The sequence below is a fragment of the Piliocolobus tephrosceles genome, unplaced genomic scaffold (assembly GCF_002776525.5).
Source record: "Piliocolobus tephrosceles isolate RC106 unplaced genomic scaffold, ASM277652v3 unscaffolded_110, whole genome shotgun sequence".
NCBI classification, from domain to species: Eukaryota; Metazoa; Chordata; class Mammalia; order Primates; family Cercopithecidae; genus Piliocolobus; species Piliocolobus tephrosceles.
Genome location: NW_022292088.1, coordinates 1,386,301 through 1,408,798, shown reverse-complemented (window position 1 = coordinate 1,408,798; position 22,498 = coordinate 1,386,301). Strand labels below are relative to the sequence as shown.

The 22,498-nt window shown below is 39.2% G+C and overlaps 1 protein-coding gene across 4 annotated transcripts in view; it reads right to left on the bottom strand.

Annotated features, from left to right (window-relative positions):
• Window positions 1-22,498, bottom strand: part of LOC113219484 (transmembrane protein 87A) — a 64,553-nt gene that overhangs the window by 2,857 nt on the left and 39,198 nt on the right. For 2 of the 4 annotated variants that reach the window (XM_026447921.2, XM_026447923.1), the window contains exons 11-19: window positions 20,616-20,709; window positions 18,602-18,670; window positions 16,117-16,225; window positions 14,776-14,834; window positions 13,866-13,969; window positions 6,735-6,808; window positions 6,265-6,326; window positions 4,721-4,776; window positions 4,201-4,231 (exon numbers count right to left, since the gene is read on the bottom strand). In XM_026447921.2, coding sequence (XP_026303706.1) covers window positions 4,201-4,231; window positions 4,721-4,776; window positions 6,265-6,326; window positions 6,735-6,808; window positions 13,866-13,969; window positions 14,776-14,834; window positions 16,117-16,225; window positions 18,602-18,670; window positions 20,616-20,709 — 658 coding nt within the window. Of the gene's footprint in view, window positions 1-4,200; window positions 4,232-4,720; window positions 4,777-6,264; window positions 6,327-6,734; window positions 6,809-13,865; window positions 13,970-14,775; window positions 14,835-16,116; window positions 16,226-18,601; window positions 18,671-19,249; window positions 19,322-20,615; window positions 20,710-22,498 lie in introns of all 4 variants that reach the window. The other 2 variants (XM_026447920.2, XM_026447922.2) reach the window with 2 other exon arrangements.

The window sequence follows — 22,498 nt, the reverse complement described above, 5'->3', positions numbered from 1 at the left end:
AGGGAGGAGAGTTGGACTATGAAAAAGTTCCAACTTTGTAAGAGGTTACCTGAGGGAATAGTTTCTGTAGGGAATGGTTTGAAGCACAGATGGGACCAGTATACTTTAGGTGCCTGGGGTCAGTATAAATAAAAAAGAGCTGGGCTATGCCACTGGCTCCAGGAGACCCATGATACAGCAGATAAACACAAAAGGGAGCAAGAGATTATAAATTCCCAGGGAGGGAAAAAGCCAGCAAATCCCTCTGATTGGGAATATATATGCAGAAGTCCAGAAAAGATATAAATACAGAGTGGGTTAGAGAGGTCCTCAGAATCTCCATGCAGGATGATTGGTGAGGGTGTTCTCCTGTACAATGCCAGTCCATGAACACGGGAAAGGTAACTGTTTTTTTCTAATGCACTGAAACCAACACAAAGAATTAAGGAAAATGGAGAATCAGAGAAACATGGCCCAAACAAAGGAAGAAGATAAATCTCTGGAAACCAACCCCAATGAAACAGAGGTATAGGAATTATTTGAAAGACAATGCAAAATAACTATCATGAAGATTTAAACAAACTCAGGAGAACAATGCATGAACAAAGTAAGAATTTCAACAAAAATATACAAAACATTTTTTAAAATATGCCAACAAATTGGATAACCTAGAACAAAATATATAGTTCCTAGAAGTATACAACCTACCAAGACTGAATCATCAAGGAATAGAAAATCTGGGGGGGACGGGGGGAGGAAAGAAAAAACACAACCTGGTAAGACCTACAACAAGAAACAAGATTCCATTAGTAATCAAACACACCCCAACAAAAAAGCAGCCCAGGACCAGATGGCTTCTTTAGTTGAGTCCTACCAAGTATTTAAAGACAAAGTAACACTAATCCTTCTTAAACTCTTTCAAAAAAATTCAAGAGGAAAAAATGTATTTGGAAGGATCTTCCAAACTTATTCTATGAGGCCAGCATTACCCTAATGCCAAAGCCAAAGACATGACAAGAAGAGAAAATGACAGGCCAATATCCCTGATGAGCACAGACGCAAAAACCTTCAACAAAACGCTGGAAAACAGAATTCAACGGCACATTAAAAGAATCATACACTATGACCAGGTGGAACAAAATAGAAAGCCCAGAAATAAAACTTCACATATATGGTCAACTGATCTTCGAAAAGAGAGACAACACTGCACAGTGGGGAAACTGATAGCTTCCTCAACAAATGGTGCTGGAAAAACTAGATATTCACATGAGAAAGAATAAAAGTAACTCATCTTCATGATACATAAAAATCAATTCAAAATAGATTAAAGACTTAGCCAAGTCAAAATAGATGAAAGAATTAGACCTAAGATCTGTAAACCACAAAACTCCTAGAAGACAACCTAAGTTTCTTGAAATTGGTCTTGGCAGTGATTTCTTGGCTATGACACCAAAAGCACAAAGCAACAAGAGCAAAACAGACCAACGGGACTACATCAAACTAAAAAGCTTCTGCAGAGCAAGGGAAGCACACAACAGAACGAAAGGCAACCTACAGAATTGGAGACAATATTTGCATACCACATATAGTCATATATCACTTAATGACAGGGATACATTCTAAGAAGTGTGTCATTAGGCAATTTCATAGTTGTGTGAACTTCACAGAATATACTTACACAAATCTAGATGTTATATAGCCTACTACATACCTTGGCTATATGGTATAAACCTATTGCTCTAGGCTAAAAACCTGTACAGCATGTTACTGTACTGAATACCAAAGGCAACTGGAATATAATGGTAAGTATTTGGGTACCTAAAGATATCCAAACATTGAAAAGGTACAGTAAAAATACAGTATTATTTTATGAGACCACTGTCATATATGTGGTCTGTTGCTGACTGAAATGTGGCATAGGACTGTTTCTGATAAGGATTAATATCCAAAATATATAAGAAACCCCTACAATTCAACAGCAAAAAAAATCAACTAACCTGATTGAAAACTGGGACAGGGACTGAAGAGACATTTCTCAAAAGAGGGCTTCCAAATGGCTGACAGGTATATTAAAAAATGCTCATCATCACTAATCATCAGAGAAATACAAACCAAAACCACAAGGTGTCGCCTCACACCTGTTAGGATGGCCATTATCAAAAAACAAAAAACAAATGTTGGCGAAGAAAGAAACTGGAACCCCTGTGCCTCGCTGGTGGAAATGTAAAATGGTGCAATCACTATGGAAAACAGTATGAAAGCTGCTCAAAAAATTAAAAAAAAACAACTACCATATAATCCAGTAATCCCACTTCTGCATATATACCTAAAAGAAATGAAGCAGGATCTCAAAGAGACATGTGCACTCCCATGTTCACTGCAACATTATTCACAACAGCCAAGGTATGGAAATAACCCAAGTGTCCACTGACAGATAAATGGATGAAGATAACATGTACCTATATACAATGGAACACCTGTCAGCCTTAAAAAGGAAGGAAATTCTGACATGTGCTACAACTTAGATAAATCTTGAAGACATTATGCTAAGTGAAATAAGCAAGCCACAGGAGGACAAATACTGCATGATTCCACTTCTATGAGTTATCTAAAATAGAACTCAAAGACAGAAAGTAGAATGGTGGATGCCAGGGGCTGAGGGAGGGAGAAAGGAAGGGGTGCTATTCAACAGGCATAAAATTTCAGTTAAACGAGATGAAAATGTTCTAGAGATCTGCTGTACAACATTGTGCTTATATGTAACAATACTGTAATGTACACTAAAGGAATTGTTAAGAGGGTAGATATCATTATGTTTTCTTGCCACAAAAAAGCCTTATGTATACTTGCAAACTCTTGGACAGTGTTTTCACAGAGGAAAATATGCACAGATGGCTGAACTCAGTGGTACCAAATTACTATAGCAAACTTGCATTCCCATGAAGGGCACAATCAGGTTTCACTTAATCAGCCTTCTCTGCTTATAGCAGCTCATGGAGAGCTGAAGGCAAAGGGAAGCCCTAAAGGCAAATAATTAGCAGAGGAAGACCTCAAGAGGGAGATGTGGGAAAAGCAGAATATACCGCAGAAAGCAAAGTGTTTGGCAGATAGGTTCAAATCTGAATGGTAGAGTTCTCAATTATTTCAATGCATAGAACAGCTAAGGAATTTGATACTGTACATGCTGTGTCAAATATCATGTCAGTGAGAAATGAACAAATCATTTTTAGCAGCCAATTTAACACAATGAATCAGAATCAGACAAGATGCTTCCAAAAGGCTTCCTGAAAAAAAAACAAACAAACAAAAACTCTATAACGACCTAATATTAGAACATGTCCAGAACTAGTTTCCATGAACTCAGGCCATAATTCTTTTTTCTTTTTTTTTCCTTTGAGATGGGGTCTCACTCTTTTGTCCAGGCTGGAGTGGCATGATCTCAGCTCACTGCAACCTCTGCCTCCAGGGCTCAAGTGATCCTCCCACTTCACCTCCCAAGTAGCTGGGACTACAGGTGTATGCCACCATCTCCGGCAAATTTTTGTATGTTTTGTAGAGATGGGGTTTCACCACGTTGCCCAGGCTGGTGTCAAGCTCCTGACCTGAAGTGATCCTTCTGCCTCCGCCTCCCAAAGTGCTGGGATTACAGGCATGAGCCACTATACCTGGCCCACAATCCTAACATAAGACTTCATGTGAAGCCTTCTAGATTAACTGTATGGAGGCAAAGTAAAAGATTAAAAACATAAATATTAAGGGTACTAACTATAATCCTTATTATCTGAAGAAGGTAGTGACATAAATATTATTAAATAGTAGGTAACAATTTAGATTTTGTTTTTGTCTACTATATTCCTTTCTCAATATTTTTCCTTATTATTTTTGCCAATATTAGATTAGGGTTAAATTTGCATTTCTTACAGACAAAATAACTAGACGGTGGAGAGTACTGTACTCACTATCCAATTTAAACAAAAACATTCTCAAGTCTGACTGTGTAACTTTGAAAAGTGAAACATGCACAGACAGATGCAAAGAAAGGAAAGATTCTTGAATGTTTGAACTCTATTAGTATTTCTATTCTTATCCTTTTCAACTATATAAACTACAGTTTTCAGGCCACTACTGAGTCAAATAAAGATAATCTCCACGAACAGACGATTCATGACTTTCTATTTAGTCACCATATACACAATTTATGCATGTGTATTGAGTACCAACCTCATCTGAATCCAGAAGGGCTGGAAGTGCTCTGCAGAGAGAGAGAAATACTGAATTGAACAATGTAAAATAAAGCCACAAATGGTTCATAAAAGACATTGGAATAATGCAATTTAAAGCCTTTTTATAATTATCTAAGATTTGAATTTTATTAATGGCCCTTGTAGGGAAAATAAACAGCAAATACAATAAGCAACAGTTACAGAAATTGTAGAGAAAAAAAACGTATTTTGCAATGTGACAGGACCAATGTTTCATTAAAATTATAGCCCTGGAAAGGAACTAAAAAATTTCAAAAGGAGTATCCCATTCATTTTAAGATCTACTACATAGCTAAATCTTTCTAAGCAGAAATGTCATCTGAATGAATAAACCCAATTAATTTTGTTTGCAGATTATTCCTATTCTTTTATTTTTCAGTATCTTGTATTTTCATGAGCATAACTTGCTCATTTAAAATAACAACAAAGTAGTACTAACTTTGAAATAGGATTCTTGTCGTAATCATTCAAAAACTTACACATCTGTCACAGAAGAAGGAACATTCTCTTCTACCCACTTCAAATCATCTTCCTGCTGGGAACATACAAATACCACTCGTTACTAAAATGCACCACATAATACATCTCAAGTAAGGACATAAAGGTCTTAAATCTTGTCTTTCGTAATTCTGTAGCAGTACATTCACAAATGGGACTGCTGACAGAAAAGTCAAGTATTTTACTTTTTAAAAACTTTTTTTTTTTTTTTTTTTGAGACGGAGTCTCGCTCTGTCGCCCCGGCTGGAGTGCAGTGGCACAATCTTGGCTCACTGCAAGCTCCGCCTCCCGGGTTCATGCCATTCTCCTGCCTCAGCCTCCCGAGTAGCTGGGACTACAGGCGCCCGCTGCAGCGCCCGGCTAGTTTTTTGTATTTTTAGTAGAGACGGGGTTTCACTGTAGTCTCGATCTCCTGAGCTTGTGATCCGCCCGCCTCGGCCTCCCCAAGTGCTGGGATTACAGGCATGAGCCACCGTACCCGGCCAAAAACATTTTAAAAAATCCCTTTGACCAACATCTCCCCAGTTCTCCCACAGCCCCTGGTAACCACCACTCAACCCTCTGCTTCTAGGAATTCAACTTTTTTAGATTCGACATAAGTGAGATCATGTGGTATTTGTCGTTCTGTGCCTGGCTTATTTTATTTCACCTAATATCTTCCAGGCTTCTTCACACTGTTGCAAAGGACAAGATTTCCTTCTGAGTCTAAATAGTATTCCACTGTATATTGAAATACACATTTTCCTTATCCATTCATCTACTGATGGACATGCAGGTTGATTCTGTATCTTGGCTACTGTGATTAACGCTGCAATGAACATGACAGTGCAAGTATCTCTTTGACATACTGATTTCATTTCGTTTTGGTATATACCCAGTGATATGAATGCTGGATCATAAGGTAGTTCTATTTTTAATTTTGAGGAACCTCCATACTATTTTCCATAATGGCTATACTAACTCACATTCCTATCAACAGTGTGCAAGGGCTCCCTTTTTTCCATGTCCTTGCCAACACTTGTTATTTCTTCATTTGATAAATGCCATTCAAACAGGTGTAAGGTGTTATCTCATTGTAGTTTTCATTTGCATTTCCCTGAGGATTAGTAATGATGAAAATTTTTTCACATACTTGTTGGCCATTTGTAGGTCTTATGCTAAGAAATGTATATTCAGGTTCACTGCCCATTACTAAACTGGGCTATTCCTTTTCTTGCTACTGAGTTCCTTATATAAATTGGATATTAACCCCTTAACAGATGCAATGTTTGCAAATGTTTTCTCCCATTCTGTAGGTTGCCTTTTCACTTTGTTAACTGTTTCCTTTGCTGTGCAGAAGCTTTATAGTTTGATGTACTCTCATTTCTCTATTTTTGCTTTGTTCCCTGTGCTTTTGGGGTCATATACAAAAAAAATCATTGCCAAGACCAATGTCACGAACTTGCCTCCTGTTTTCTTCTAGTAGTTCTACTGAGGGTTGGAAGATGGGGCAAAGAACAAAGACGAATGGAAAAGTCATACTTACTGCTTTGTTAACTTTACTATTTCCATTGGGCTCTTGTTTGGTACTTCTCATTTTCATTCCCTCTGTAGAAGAAAACAAACGTACACTGGTTAACTCTGTGAACAGACCGACAATGATGGCAAAATGGATTCAGAACTTTTTTTTTCTTTTTTTAAATTAAAAGCCCCAAGGTTAGTTTAAGCTTTCTAATACTTGTGAAGTATACAACAGATGTTTCTCCATCTTTATATGTATGCTGGGAAGTTCAAAGCAAAATTTTTAGCTCACTTCTAGCAAGTACAATGGATACTTAATGTGCAATTACTTACTGAATTTACCATGGCTTCATCTTAAGATTCACACCCTTATTTTCTTTACCCTAACTTCATCCCATACCAAATATAGGAACAACATAGTTACAAAATGATAAACAATGTACTTATAGAAAAAGAACATTTAAAGTACTAATAAGAGGTGAATTTTATGACTACCAAAGCTTTCTTTCAGCATAGGTTCCTTTTGTTCATCTTCCTCCTCTTCCTCAGACAATGGTGAAAAGGCAAACCTAACACAAGGAAAAATTAGAAAACTTCAAAAACTGCTATACCAGTTGCATTTTACAAAACTAATTATTGAAACTGCAATTATAGTAACTCATTAAATCAGTTTAATAATAAAATTTCTTCCCCTTCAGAAAGCTCTTAATTGCCTATAATAGTAAGGGAGAAGCAGGACAGTATCACATATATGAGTGCAGGCTCAGCTGAATACTGCCTGTGACATTAGACTAGTTACTTAATCTCTCTGTACTCAGTTTCCTCATCTGTAAAGAAGGGGATAATAGAACACTACTAATAGGAGTGTTTTGTAAAAGTCAGTTACTACAAATAAAGTGCTTAGAACAATACCTGTGTCATTTAGTAGGCAGTCAACAAATGTTCATTCATAAGGATATGTATCAAATAGAATTAGGTAAATTCTCATCTAATTTAAAATCGCAGCGTTCAAACTGGGAGTTAAGAGAAGGCAGGCCTATTCCAGGTAATTTAAAATTTCAGCCTACAAGTGGGAAGCTCAGAAGATGAAGGTCTGATCTGGTATATCTCAGATGCCTCCTTTCCTTAACAACCTCCAGGAGATTCAGCAAAGCAGCTCCCAGACATGTAATTCCTAGAATGTTTTAGCTTTTATTTATTTATTTGAGATGGAGTCTTGCTCTGTTGCCCAGGCTGGAGTGCAGTGACATGATCTCGGCTCACTGCAAGCTCCGCCTCCTGGGTTCACATCATTCTCCTGCCTCAGCTTCCTGAGTAGCTGGGACTACAGGTACCTGCCACCACACCTGGCTAATTTTTTTGTATTTTTAGTAGAGACAGGATTTCACCGTGTTAGCCAGGATAGTCTTGATCTCCTGACCTCATGATTTGCCTGCCTCAGTTTCCCAAAGTGCTGGGATTACAGGCATGAGCCACCACGCCCAGCTGAATGCTTTAGCTTTGACCTCACTCTATACTTCCCATTTTATTGTTACCATTTTCATTCTACCTTGCTTTTAAAACTCCCTTTCATGAAAAAAATTCTTAATAAACTAGGAATAGAAGGGAACATCTATAACTTGCTAATGGGTAACAAATTCCATGGTAAATATCATAGTTGATGATATTTGAGAAGCATTTAATGTCAGAGTAAGATGAGAGGGCCCACTGTCATTGACTCTATTCAATATTATATAGGAGGGCTTAGCCAAGCTAATAATATAAGAATCAAAATTGAGGCAGGAAGATTATTTGGCAAGAAAGAAGCATGTAATGATTACTTTAGACAAAAATCTGCCTGAAAAGAAAATGTGGAAATTATCAGAACTAACAATGTAACAGGAGGGTTGCTGGGTATGATATACATTAAAAAGGCAAACTGGGCATGGTGGCTCACGCCTGTAATCCCAGCACTTTGGGAGGCTGAGGAGGATGGATCACTTGAGGTCAGGAGTTTGAGACCAGCCTGGCCTACATGGTGAATCCCCATCTCTACTAAAAGTACAAAAATTAGCTGGGAATGGTGGCAGGTGCCTGTAATTCCAGCTACTCAGGAGGCTGAAGCAGGAGAATCCTTTGACCCCGGGGAGCAGAAGTTGCAGTGAGCCAAGACTGCACCACTGTACTCCAGCCTGGGTGACAGAGCAAGACTCCGTCAAGAAAAGAAAGAAAGGAGACAAAGACAGAGAGAGACGGGGGGGTGGGAGGCAACAGCATCCTACATATTTGAAAAAGCTGTATATATTTTTAAAGGTTGCATTCGTAAGAGCCACAAAAATTTAAATCAGAAGTTACAAAACATAATTGAAGGACTAAAAAATGGAGAGATGCCATAGTCAAAGAATTGTCAAAAAAATATAATCTCCCTAATTCATTAATTCAATTAAGTTCCAATCAAAATCTTAATAGCTTTTCCTAGAATTAAACATCTAAATTTTTTTATTAAAAACCAAAAGCTGAGTGTAGTGACATGTACCATTAGTCTCAGCTACTGAGGAGGCTGAGGTAGGAGGATCCCTTGAGCCCAGAAGTTTGAGTCTAGCCTAGGCAACACAGCAAGACCCCATCTAAAATAAAAAAAATTTTAAAATAAAGGGCAAAAATTTAACACCAAAGGCTTTTCAAAAATTTTTTTGAGACAGGGTCTCGCTCTGTTGCCCAGGCTGGAGTGCAGTGGTATGACCACGGCTCATTGCAGCCTCAACATCCCAGGTTCCAGTGATCCTCCCAACGCAACCTCCCTGGTAGCTGGGATTACAGGCACGCACTACCATGCCCAGCTAACCTAAACCTAAAACAATTTTTTTTTTTGTAGAAATGGGATCTTGCTATATTGCCAGGGCTGGTCTCAAACTCCTGGGCTCAAGCAATCCTCCCAGCCAGGCCTCCCAAAGTGCTGGAATGACAGGTGTGAGCCATCACACCTGGCCAAAGGTTTTTTTTTTTTTTTTTTTTTTTTTTTGAGAAGGAGTTTCACTCTTGTTGCCCAGGCTTGAGTGCAATGGCGCGATCTCAGTTCACTGCAACCTCCCCCTCCCAGGTTCAAGCAATTCTCCTGCCTCAGTCTCCCAAATAGCTGGGATCACAGGCATGCGCCATCACACCCAACTAATTTGGTATTTTTAGTAGAGACGGGGTTTCTCTAGTTGATCAGACTGGTCTTGAACTCCCGACCTCAGGTGATCCTCCCGCTTCGGCCTCCCAAAGTGTTGGGATTATAGGCGTGAGCCACTGCGCCCAGCCCAAAAGCTATTTTTAAAAGAGCCAGACAGTGTGCAGCTGAGCCTGCACTTATAAATATGATGAGAGGTTCACGCCCTCCAGATACCATGATTTATCAGAAGCCTAGGCTAATTCAGACAGTGTGCTAGTGACGCAGGACCAGAACACAAGAGAGTAGAGAGCCTAGAATCAAAATTCTTGGTGCATGAACATCTTGCTTGTGATTTTTTTTTTTTTTTGAGACAAAGTTTCGCTTGTGTTGCCCAGGCTAGAGTGCAATGGCACGATTTCAACTCACTGCAATCTCCGCCTCCTGGGTTCAAGCGATTCTGCTGTCTCAGCCTCCCCAAGTAGCTGGGATGACAGGTGCCCACCACCACGTCCAGCTAATCATTGTGATTTTTAGTAGAGATGAGGTTTCATCGTGTTGGTCAGGCTGGTCTCAAACTCCTGACCTCAGGCTATCCACCCGCTGCCTCAGCCTCCCAAAGTGCTGGGATTACAGGCATGAGCCGCCGTGCCCGGCCTGAATAATTTTTTGATCTCACCTTAGGCTAGATAAGAATTTGCCAAAATAAGATGCAAAATGTACAATCCTTGAAGGGAAAAACTAACTCCATATTTCTGAGATTTATTATTGAAAACAGCATAAAAAAATCAAAAGATAATTAACTGGCAGAAAATATATGCAATACTTAGAACAAACAAAATATTGGCATACAAAATATATTAGAAATTCCTACAAATTGGGCCTGGTATGGTGGCTCATGCCTATAATCCCAGCATTTTGGGAGGCCAAGGTGGGCGGATCGCTGGAGCTCAGGGGTTCGAAACAAGCCTGGGCACATGGCAAAACCCCATCTCTACAAAAAATAGAAAGATTAGCCCAGTGTGGTGGTACACACCTGTGGTCCCAGCTACTCAGGAGGCTGAGGTGGGAGGATCATTTGAGCCCAGAAGGTGGAGGTTGTAGTGAGCCAAGGTTGCTCCACTACACTCCAGCCTTGGCTTCAGAGCGAGACCCCATCTCAAAATAAATAAATTCCTATGAATCAATACATAAGTGATTGTTACAGTCTGAATGTTGGTCCCCTCCAAAACTCATGTTGAAACCTAATTCCCAGTGTGATAGTGTTGGGAGTTGGGCCTAATGGAAAGCATTTAGGTCATGAGGGCTCCACCCTCATGAATGAATTAATGCTGTCATATAAAGGGTTTTCTGGAGTGGGCTCTCCCTTTTGCCCTTCCACCTTCTGTCATGTGACGACCCAGTAAAAAGGCCCTCACCAGATGCTGACACTGCTAGCCAACAAATCTCTGTTCATTATAAACAGTCTGTGATATTTTGTTATAGCAGCAGAAAATGGACAATGATCAATAAGCCAATAAAAAATAAGCTAAAGATCCAACCTTAAATGCAAAAAGTAACTATTAATACCATTGTTATTAAATATGCAATTTCCTTCAGGTTTCTTTCGGGAACATAATCTGGAAATACTTTAAAAATTACAAATACACATATCCTGCAACCTAGCAAATCCAAGCCCACTCATTAAGTATTTCTTGAGCATGTGCCGGTGTGTAGTGAGAAATTAACCTTCATTGACTAATGTGCGGTTATCTCTACACCCATAAAATGTCCTGTCTTTATTTGCCTGGGGACTCTGGCGGACAGTCTAACAGCATGGTTTATGATAGGGGTTTTGGGCCATGCCATATCAGTTCTAACCTCCAGAGGAAATGGTATCAGCCTGACTGCCAGGAGGGGTTAGAAACTAAAAGTCAGCAACAGAGACAGTATGTGATTGAGCCCCAGTAAAAACTCTGGATATTGAACGCTCAAATCAGTTTCCCTCGTTGGCAGTAGTCTGTGCATACTGTCACATATTTGGCTGGGAGGAGGTAACACATTCCAATAAAAATCTTGAGTGCTGAACATCAATGGGCTTTCCTGGACAGCAACAATGTGTTACTACATTTTTGTTGCTGGGGAAAAGAACTGACTTGAAGAGAGAGAGAACACAAGGAAAGAAAATACAGATTTCCCCAGATAGACCTGCTATCACCATTTTGTCGTAATACACCTTAACTGTAAGCATAACTGTATGCTGTGTCCCATGAGGCCTTCCAGTAAATCGCTGAACATTAGGATGGTCTTGAGGACCCTGACACACCGCAAACTGGAAATATCCCAAATGCCCATTAATAAGAGAATATGTTAATTTAATTGTACTACACATGTCCCATATTTATGCTCTCCATGAAAATGAATGAGTTCAATTAAACCTGTTACACTGGAAGGAATCTCCACAATGCACTGTTACAAAAGTAATGGAAGATTCCATAAGTGAACAGGGAAAAGACACATTATAATATACAGTTAACACTGAAGTCACAGAGAAAGGGGGCAATGTTTTAAAAGAAAAGGGGAAAAAAAATAAGAGGGAAGGCAATGCAAAAATTTTTTAATGACTGAGGAAGCGAAAATATTTAAATACAAATATAGCTAGTGAGTAACCAGTAGATCAATAGACAGATATAAAAGAAGGGTCTCCAGAATGTGAAAGTTCTTTCTCAATAGTGTGATTTCAGATCTCCTGTATTTTCTTTCATGACTTTTCTCTATTCTTTGACTTTTTTTGATAAACACACATAAAGTGCATAGTTTGAAATGACAGCAAGGCCATTTTCATGGAGTAAAAGGATTTCACCTATTTTCTATCTCAATCTTTCATTGGTAAGTCTGGTTATAAAATTAGTCGTTTATACCATGTTACCCTTTTCCTTCTTTGGTGGTATGGGTGTTTAATATAAGCTCTTAACCGTCTAAATGCAAATGAGGGAGGGGGGAAAAGAGGAAAAAAAAGGCATATTCACAAAATAAAGATAGGCAGTTCCTAAATGTCTGAAATTTGCCTATAGTTGTACAAATCAAATTTACACATAGATTTTTAATTTCAAAGCTGGTTATGTAAGTTTTAATTTTACCCTTTCTATCATTACAAAGTGAGCTGGGCTGCTGGTTACAGAAGTTTTCTTTCCTTCTAGACACTAGACAGGAGAGACTCAGTGTAACTGACACAATTATATCTTTTTTTTTCTTTGAGAAAGAGTCTCACTCTGTCACCCATGCTGGAGAGCAGTGGCGCCATCTCGCCTCACTGCAACCTCCGCTTCCGGGTTCAAGCGATTCTTGTGCCTCGGCCTCCGGAGTAGCTGGGATTAGAGGTATGCACTGCCATGCTCGGTTAATTTTTGTAGTTTTACTAGAGGTGGGGTTTTGCCATGTTGGTCAAGCTGGTCTGAAACTCCTGGATTCATGTGATTTGCCACCTTGGCCTCCCAAAGTGCTGGGATTACCGGCATGAGCCACCGTGCCCAGTTGACACAATAGATTATATATCTATCTCCCTTGTTTACTATACAAATACTTACAGGCATACTCGGTTTTATGGTGTTTCATTTTATTGTGCTTCCCAGATTTTGTGGCAACCCTGTGTCAAGGAAGTCTATTGGTGCCATTTCCTAACAGTACTGTGCTCACTCTGTGTGTCAGCATTTTTTTTTTTTTGAGATGGAGTCTCGCTCTGTCACTTATGCTGTGCAGTGGCATGATCTCGGCTCACTGCAACCTCTGCCTCCCAGGTTTAAGCGATTCTCCTGCCTCAGGTGCCCAAGTAGCTGGCATTACAGGTGTCCGCCTCCACACCCAGCTAATGTCTGTATTTTTAGTAGAGACGGGGTTCCACCACAGTTGTCAGGCTGATCTCGAACTCCTGACCTCAGGTGATCCGACTGCCTCGGCCTCCCAAAGTGCTGGAATTACAGGTGTGAGCCAGCATGCCCAGCCCCTGTGTCAGCATTTTTTTTCTTTCTTTCTTTTTTTTAACAATAAAGTATTTTTAAATTAAGGTGTGTACATTTTTTAGACATAATGCTATTGCATACATAGTAGACTACAGAATAGTGTAAACATAACTTTGATATGCACTGGAAAAAACAAAAAATGCATGTGACTCAGTATCTGCTTTATTGTGATGGTCTGAAACCAAACTTGCAATTTATCTCCATAGCATGCCTGTGTATTTATTACAAAATGTCAGAGCTGAAAGGAACTTCATGTTGCTGGGTTTAATTCCCCCTCATTATATAGAAAGGGAACTAAGGCCAGAGAGGTGGAGAGGCCACATGCCAAAAATCGTGAAGTTAAGAGGAGAGCTGAGATAGGAACCCATTTCTTCTGATTCCAGGCCCAGTGTTCCTTCCACTATATGACACAGCCCTGATACTGTCTCCCAATGCACCACCCCTAGTTGATGACATGGTCATCTCATGTTAGCAGAGTAAACAGAAGAGTCCAAGAACCTTTGGTTGTTTGCAGATGGTCGCCAGAGAACCATGATGACAAAGAGGATCATGGAGAACAGCAAGCGCCAGATGGCGTCGTCTACCCACAGCTCCCGCCAGTCCTACAATACAGGGGAGAAGTACAACATTTATAAACCTTATCTTAACCCCTTGTTCATAAAGCCTTTGGCATAGAACAAAAATCACGTATTTGTTCATTCAAGTTATGTTTACTAAGAGCCTGCTATGTGCTTAGTACTGTGGTAAGGGTGGGGAAACAAAGTGAATGAATGTAGTTTTTGCCCTTGTAGTGCTTACTGTTGTTAAAGAAAATGCATCAACGGAACAGAGTATTTGTCAAAGCTTCGTCATCCCTCTGAGAAGCTTTAAGAAAGGGTTTCATATAGGGTAAGAAAAAGTTACCTTATACAGGGTAAGAGAAAGTTACATGAGGTTGGTATACTTTATAATTTTCATTTTCAATTTTTTATTTATTTTTAACAAAATAGAGCCTTAGCTGCTTCTAAAGAAATCCTATTGGCCACAGTCTTTGAGCTCAGATCTTAAGGATGTGGCTTCTATTCAGGTTAGTATTATTTACACATATGGTACTTAATATTTAGTACTCTGGACTTCTTAAGATTTTTAGTTAAAGTAAGAATGGGTTGTAGCATACTGTAATTATAACTTACAAAATTCTCTCCCAAAACTGGGAGAATACAGTTAGATAAACAAAAAACTATCTACTACACCAAGCACCATGATAGTATAGAATACCTAGGAGGAGGGAAGTATTACAACCCTCAGAGTAGAGACCTAGCTCTAATTTTTTGTAAGGTATGTAACTCAGAAGAACCTTACTACTGTCATCAACATCATCAGTTGTTTGTAAGACAGTACATTATTCATAAATGTGCTTATAACTCACCGACTGACATGTCACTATTCTGAACTTCATGGTTGTCCAGATGATAAACACAATAGATGCTAATGGTAAATGAAAAACCAGGTCAGAGTATGAATGCTGGTTTACACCCCCAATTACATTCCCCCATTTCTGGTTAAGTGGAATCCCACACACCCCAAACTACCAAATACATCACAATTCTATGAGTTATTTTAACAAGTGTATTCAATACAAATGTACTGTGTACTTGCTATCAGCAAGGCTCATGATACATACTCTGGCCAGTCCTTTCTGTATTTAAAGGATAATTTGGTAATAATTTTATTTGCCATCTGCTACATTAGTAACCATCGTGGTTGGAAAATAAGGTATTGGAAATACAGCTCCTTCCAGCATTATCAACATCATTTTTTTCTCCTTTATCCCTAGTATAGTAATGCTAATTTTTCTTTGGCTGGTCAGATGAAAAAAAAAATGGCTGATAAAACGACTGCAACACAAGTAGAAGAGCTAGTTCCAATCATAAATCAGACCTCACTATTCCTGGTACAAGGGTAATGAGGTAGGCAAATTAGCCTAGTTTGGTTACAGTCCACCTAATCTCAATTGCTTACATAGGCTTGCTGACATATGGAAAAGCACTATAATAGCAATGTACCCTAATTTAAAATTCTACAACTACTTAATAAAACTAAACAAACATGTGGTAATGTCTTCTAAAAAGAGCACTCTCTGGCACTTAAGCTAACTAACCTCAAGACAAAGAATGCCTCAAGAAAGAATGTAAATAGAAGAGGGATAAATGAAGAGCTGAAATATGAGGTTGATTTCCAACTACTGTACGAAAAAATAAATGGTTCTCAACTTCTTTTTTTTTTTTTTTTGAGACGGAGTCTTGCTCTGTCACCCAGGCTGGAGTGCAGTGGCCGGATCTCAGCTCACTGCAAGCTCCGCCTCTCGGGTTTACGCCATTCTCCTGCCTCAGCCTCCCGAGTAGCGGAGACTACAGGCGCCCACCACCTCGCCCGGCTAGTTTTTTTTTTTTTTTGTATTTTTTTTTTGTATTTTTTTTAGTAGAGACGGGGTTTCACCGTGTTAGCCAGGATGGTCTCGATCTCCTGACCTCATGATCTGCCCGTCTCGGCCTCCCAAAGTGCTGGGATTACAGGCTTGAGCCACCGCACCCAGAGGTTCTCAACTTCTTTAAAACCATAGATCCTTCTGAGAATTTGACAAGAGCTAAGAATCCTTTTCCAAGTGAAATATACAAAACTTTCTATGCCTACCCATGGCCTTTCAGGTTAAGAATCTCCATTCTAAACAGATCACATTTGAACTCCAAGAAGAAAGTCCCAGACTTACCTGCCACTGCCAAAATAAGCGTGTTGGTGAAATGCCGATACAAAGAGAGTTTTACAATGTTCCTCCGAAGTTTTAATAGCTTCATTGTTTGAGTCAGGCTAATAAATATGTGTTTGCAGGTCAAGGAATTCAACATTCAGGAAAAAACAGTAAGCTAGCCAATTAGTTTTCAGGTTTCTTTGAGGATCTGGGGTCATGCTAATAAACTTATAGATCTCTCAGAGGCCTTATAGCTCTCTTATTCTCAATCTCACAAACACCTCAAGATTAATAAGAAAGTCATCATTTTCTTTTCTTTTCCTTTTTTTTGTGAGGCAGGGTCTAGCCCAGGCTAGAGTGCAGTGGCACAATCACGACTCACTATAGCCTTGACCACCACTGAGGCTCAAGCAATCCTCCCACCTCAGCCTCCCAAGCAGCTGGGACTACAGGCATGCGCCACCATGCCTGGCTAATTTTTTTTTTTTTTTGTACAGATAAGGTCTCGCTATGTGGCTCAGGTTGGTCTTAAACTCCTGGCCTCAACTGATCCTCCTGCCTTGGCCTCCCAAAGCGCTGGCATTACAGGCACGAGCCACCATACCTGGCTGAAAGTCATCATTTTCAATGAGACATTAAAGAGAAGACAGACCAGGATAAAGTAAGAATGTACAAAATCACAAGAGAAAAAAAATATAAAAAAGAGAAAGACAGGAAGAGGCTTTCTAGAGAAGCAAAAAAAGAAAATAAATAGAAAGGGAAATGGTAGAAGATAAAGTGAACATGAGTAATAGGCAAGGGACAGAGAGTTAACATCATCTTCTCTCTCCCTTTAAGGTGGGTAGCTCTGTTCTCATCTGTCCAGCAAAACTAGTTGAGGGTCATCATTATACTCATGCCTGTAATATCCCAGAGATCTATACTCAGTCCTCTCATGCCATCTTAAGGAACTTGCCATCAGTTGCCTGCATTATCCTGAATTAAAAGGACCTTACAACTGGTTGAGAAGCTCATACGGTTTGCTTCCAAAAGCAATGACTCTCCATTTTCAGAACATTATTCTCAAGTAGTAAGTTGCCAGAGAAAAACAGGAGGGGAATTGGTGAGTACTAAAAATGGTATCTGCTCTCAGGTTCAATTTTCTTTTATTTTTGAGACAGGGTCTCAGGGTCTCACTCTGTCACTCAGGCTGGAGTGCAGTGGTGCGATCTTGGCTCACTGCAACCTCCGCTTCCAGGGCTCAAGCAATTCTCCTGCTTCAGCCTCCCCAGCAGCTGGGACTACAGGTGCAAGCCACCATGGTCGACTAATTTTTGTATTTTTTGTAGAGATAGGGCTTTGCCATGTTGCCCAGGCTGGTCTCAAACTCCTGAGCTTAAAGCAATCTGCCCACCTCAGCCTCCCAAAGTGCTGCGATTACAGGCATGAGCCACTGCACCTGGCTCAATTTTCAGAATGAGAAGCAGATACAAAAATAGGAGATTTGACATTTGCTCTGCTCTTACAGAGCCTTAGCTGTTACCTAGTCATTGGGTTATCTTACTGCACAATCCATTCCCACCTCCCTCTTCTCTCAATGCTTGTAGAGGTTCACAAAACACTTGGAAAGATACTAATCTAGAAAAGCTTTGGCTATTAAGACCGAGGACACTTTTGAAAACTCTTATATAGCAACCCACTCAAATTCACAAAACAATTTTGTTTACATTCACAGTTTTTCAACAGTCACAATCTATCAGGTCAGTAATAATGAAAATTGCAAATAGGACCAAATATATAACAACCAAAACAAATTCAATATAAGATAAGGTCCAAAAACTTGAATCCTTTAGCCATCAGGCCAAGTCCCTAATAAATAAATTTAATTTTAAAGAGCAGGAGAAAAAGATTGCTCAAATAGAAGCTTGTTTGTTATCTGCTGGTTGACTTTGCCTGTAAATGAATCAATTACTTATTCTAAAGGGTGGAAATCTTCAAACAATTCCAAGTCAGCTTTTGAATGAGGCAACAAAACACTCACTCCATAAGGGTTAAAACCTACTGAACCTACACAGAGTTTCAGAAGAGTCAAAGCACGTTACATAGTTCCTGAAATCAAATTTTAAGGATCAAAATCGTTTTATAAGTTTCAAAGCATTAAAGAATTGCTAGAGACTAAAAGACAGAGCAGGACCAGCACAGCCAGTGATTCTAACACTAAATGATTAGGTACACAAATAACAAGTGCAAAATCAAGATGAAATGCTCATTTAAAAGAAAACAGCCAAAAGATTTTATCTTGAGCTCGGTCCAAAGTCACCAATTTCCAATTTGATTTTTAAAATTAAAAAAATAAAAACAAGAAAACTGCTTACCTGAACCCTCAAGTTGTTAAGACTTAGCATGCACTATTCCCCACGCTAAGGAGTAATCAACAAAACTGATAAAAACTCTTTGCAGAAAGATCAATGGAAACCCATCTCCAAGGGGAGAAAATGGACCGTCATCAAGCCAATGAGAAGGATATCCACCAGCACAAGGCAGTGTCTAGGAAAGCCAAGGGGATAAAGGCCAAGGAAGCAAGATCAGTCTGGGCCTGCAGACAAAGAAAAAGAAGTGGTGAAAACAGATGTCTAGAGAGGCACAGAGAAGAACCACCACATGATTCTGCGTTTACATAACCACCGGAATGTTTTTGCATAAAGAAAATAAAAAGAACACTTGACATCTAATCATTCTTCCCTTCTTATAAACCATCACGTAGAATATACGGCTATAAGCATTTCACATAAATTGTCAGTTACAATCTTGAAACATACCGCTAACTACAAGTTTTTCACATAAAGAGATCCACGTTAACAAGTGACCATATTCCAAAAAAATTCTAATGTTTATAAGCCCCATCCTTAACCTATCATTTCCTATCATTGCGATTTTGGCTACAAATCTGAAAAGACTTTTCTCATATTTACAAAATATTGCTGCATCATGTACAAAGAATTATTAATTTCCAAAACTGTAATACAAGATTTTACAAATAAGAGCTCACCTCAAAATAAAATGTAAGGCAATTATCTGTCTGAAAAACTACGCTGCATGTTTCCAGGAGTTTATATAGAGTATGTTTTTTATATAACCCTAATTACCCGATCAACAGGCATTATTGAAAGGATATCCATAAAATAACACAGGCATCAATTGCTGAGAGGGCCAGGTTTACTATCAGAGTCAAGGGATAAGAAAAATACTACAGCAACAGCAGAAGAAAGAAAATGAAATTAACAGAGGGTTAAAGTTGCTAAAAGTCTAAGAAAATTACACACAGAGGACAGTGTGATTTGAAAAGCAAATTTGCATCCACAAAGTGTTTTATTTAAGAGGCAATTTATTGCAAAACACATGAAGCCCACTTTTCTTGTAGGCAAAGCCAAGTTTATAGTATTTGCAATACTGAATCTAATAGGTTGCTGCAGAGTCTGATTTTTTTAAAAAAATAAGAAAATTAATTGAAATGGCCTAGAGAACCCTACTTCTTCGTATTAATCCAGTGGTAACATAAATTTCTTCTCTTCTCTTTTTTAAGGAAGAGGTAACACTCTGTTGCTGGAGTGTAATGGCATGATCATGACTCACTGCAGCCTGAACTCAATCAGTCCTTCCACTTCAGCCTCCCAAGAAGCCAGGACTACAGGCGCCCACCACCGCTCCCAGCCATAAATCTCTTAATCACTTGTATCTCAGTGCTTTGGTTTCCTTCCCTGGCAAAGGGAATAATTATACAATTCTCAAAAATGATGTGAAACTTCATTAGCTACATTTTTTTTCGAGATGGAGTCTTGCTCTGTCGCCCAGGCTGGAGTGCAGCAGCATGATCTCTGCTCACTGCAAGCTCCGCCTCCCGGGTTCACGCCATTCTCCTGCCTCAGCCTCCCAAGTAGCTGGGACTACAGGCGCCTGCCACCACGCCTGGCTAATTTTTTGTTTTTTTTTTTTTTAGTAGAGACAGGGTTTCATCATGTTAGCCAGGATGGTCTTGATCTCCTGACCTCATGATCCGCCCGCCTCAGCCTCCCAAAGTGCTGGGATTACAGGCGTGAGTCACACAGCAGGCCTCATCAGCTGCATTTTAAGGAAGTTTTTGAAACTCCAATGTTGATTAAGAAACAACAGTTACTTTAGATTAGATTAACTAGTAAGTGCATGACTCCAAAGTCTGCCATTTATTCAAGAATTTCAGTCTGGATTCCATCGATTAGAAAAAGAAAAAAAAAAAAAATGCAAGTCCACTGCTTGGGAGGAGGAACCAAAACAACTACCAATTGGAGACAGGTGGAAAAGCATTCATTCCAGGCACACATTAAATTTACAAAGCTCTAACAGATTAAAAAGAAAACATGAACTATACATACATTTTGAGAATCAGAGCCCAAAAGCGACTTAAAGCAAACAGAAAGAAGACCACAGACATTTCCGACTCACACATCAAGATGTAAACAATATAATTGGACTGACCACAGAAAATGAGATTAAGCAGTACTAACCCCAGTAACTCTGAGGACCCCTTCCATGCCAGAGAACAAAAGATAGAGGGCTCCTGCTACTACAACCTTATGAAGAGTGACTCCAAGGCGTGGTCTAAAGAGGAAGCAAAGAGATATTTGAGTACATATGGGACAAATTCCAAAACAAGCTAAGTAACAGGAACTTGTGTTAATTAATATAGACCAACACTTTAAAGCAATAAACAATATACACTTGATTCACCTAAGAGAAAAAAACTAAGACCTTATGGTTTTAAAACAAGATAGGGAACACTACAACTTAAGATTTGGTGTCTGGTTACCACATTTTAAAAAAAGTTTCCTTAGAGAGTTTTGAAGCATATTCATAAGTAGTATAATGCACCCTTATAAACCCTTCACTGAGGTCCAACCACCAACCTATGGTCAATTCTGTCCCATGCGGACCCCATCCACTTTCCACCTTTTCATATTCTCTTGATGCAAATCCTAGACAGTTTATCTTTGATATATTTCAGTATGTTTTTAATAAATGAGGACTTTATTTTTCTTTGGTATTTCAATGGCTACAAAAGGGCCTTTCCTTTTCTTCTCCTAAAGAAACGGTCTCACTCTGTCGCCCACGCTGAAGTGCAGCGGCCCAGTCACAGCTCACTGCAGCCGTGAACTCCTGGGTTCAAGCAACCCTCCCACCTCAGCCTCCTGAGTAGCTGAGGACTACAGGGAAGTTGCACTACACCCGGCTAATTTTTTTTTTTTTTTTTAATGTTTTGTAGAGACAAGGTCTCACTGTGTTGCTCAGGCTGGTCTAGAACTCCTAGGCTCAAGTGATTCTCCTGCACTGGCCTCCCCAAGGGCTGGGATTATAGGCATGAGCCACTGTGCCCGGCCCACAAAAGAAACTGTTAAAAAATAACACCAAAATACCACTATCAAATCTAAAAATTCTAACAATTCCTTAATATAATCAAATATTCCATTACAGTTCACTAAATAGTATATTTGCAAGCTCGAAACCTAATATATGAAAAGTCTTCTGAGGAACTTCTGTTTGAAGGAGAAAAAGTCTTAGATCCTTCAGATTCAAAATCCTACACAACCAGAATCCACATGTTAACAAAATCCTTAGGCGATTCCTTAGTGTAGTGTAGTTTAAGATATGCTGTCTTAAAATCATGTCTGCATAGGCCTTACTAATATTTGTTCTTATATTTTTTTGATATACATTGGGGAAAACTCCATATGAGCAGGGAATTTTCTCCCCATTCATCTTGGAAACCTAGAATACTTCCTGGTATATAGGAGGCACTCAAATAATTGTTAAATAAATAAGTTTTAAGAATTAAAATTCCCCATATCTCTAATCCCATTTAAAGCAAAACTCCTTTAAATGAATAAACAAACTTAAAACAACTAACCTTAATCCTACTTAAGCACTATAAAGTGATGCTATAGTTATAGCATCACTTAATCCCACTTAAAGCACAATTCCTTTAAATAATTATCTATACAATTATTCCAATTCCTCTCCTCCTATTCTCTCTGGAACACTCCCGAACTGGGCTTTTGTACCTATCACTTCACCAAAACTATTCCTGTGATGGTCACTACGATCCTTCATGTAGGCAAACTCAATGGCCAATTCTCACTTGACTTATCAGGATCATTTGACATAATCACTTCCTCCTTGAAACACATTCTTCAGTTTTCTACCCACCTCACTGGTCACTCCTCAATTTCTTCTGCTAACTACTTCATCTTACAGACTTCTAAATAATATTAAATATTCAAGGGCCCAGCCCTTGGACCTATTCTCTATATATACTCACTTGCTTGGTGACCAAATCCAGTCTCATGACTTTATTTATTTATTTATTTTTGGAGACAGAGTATCGCTCTGTTAC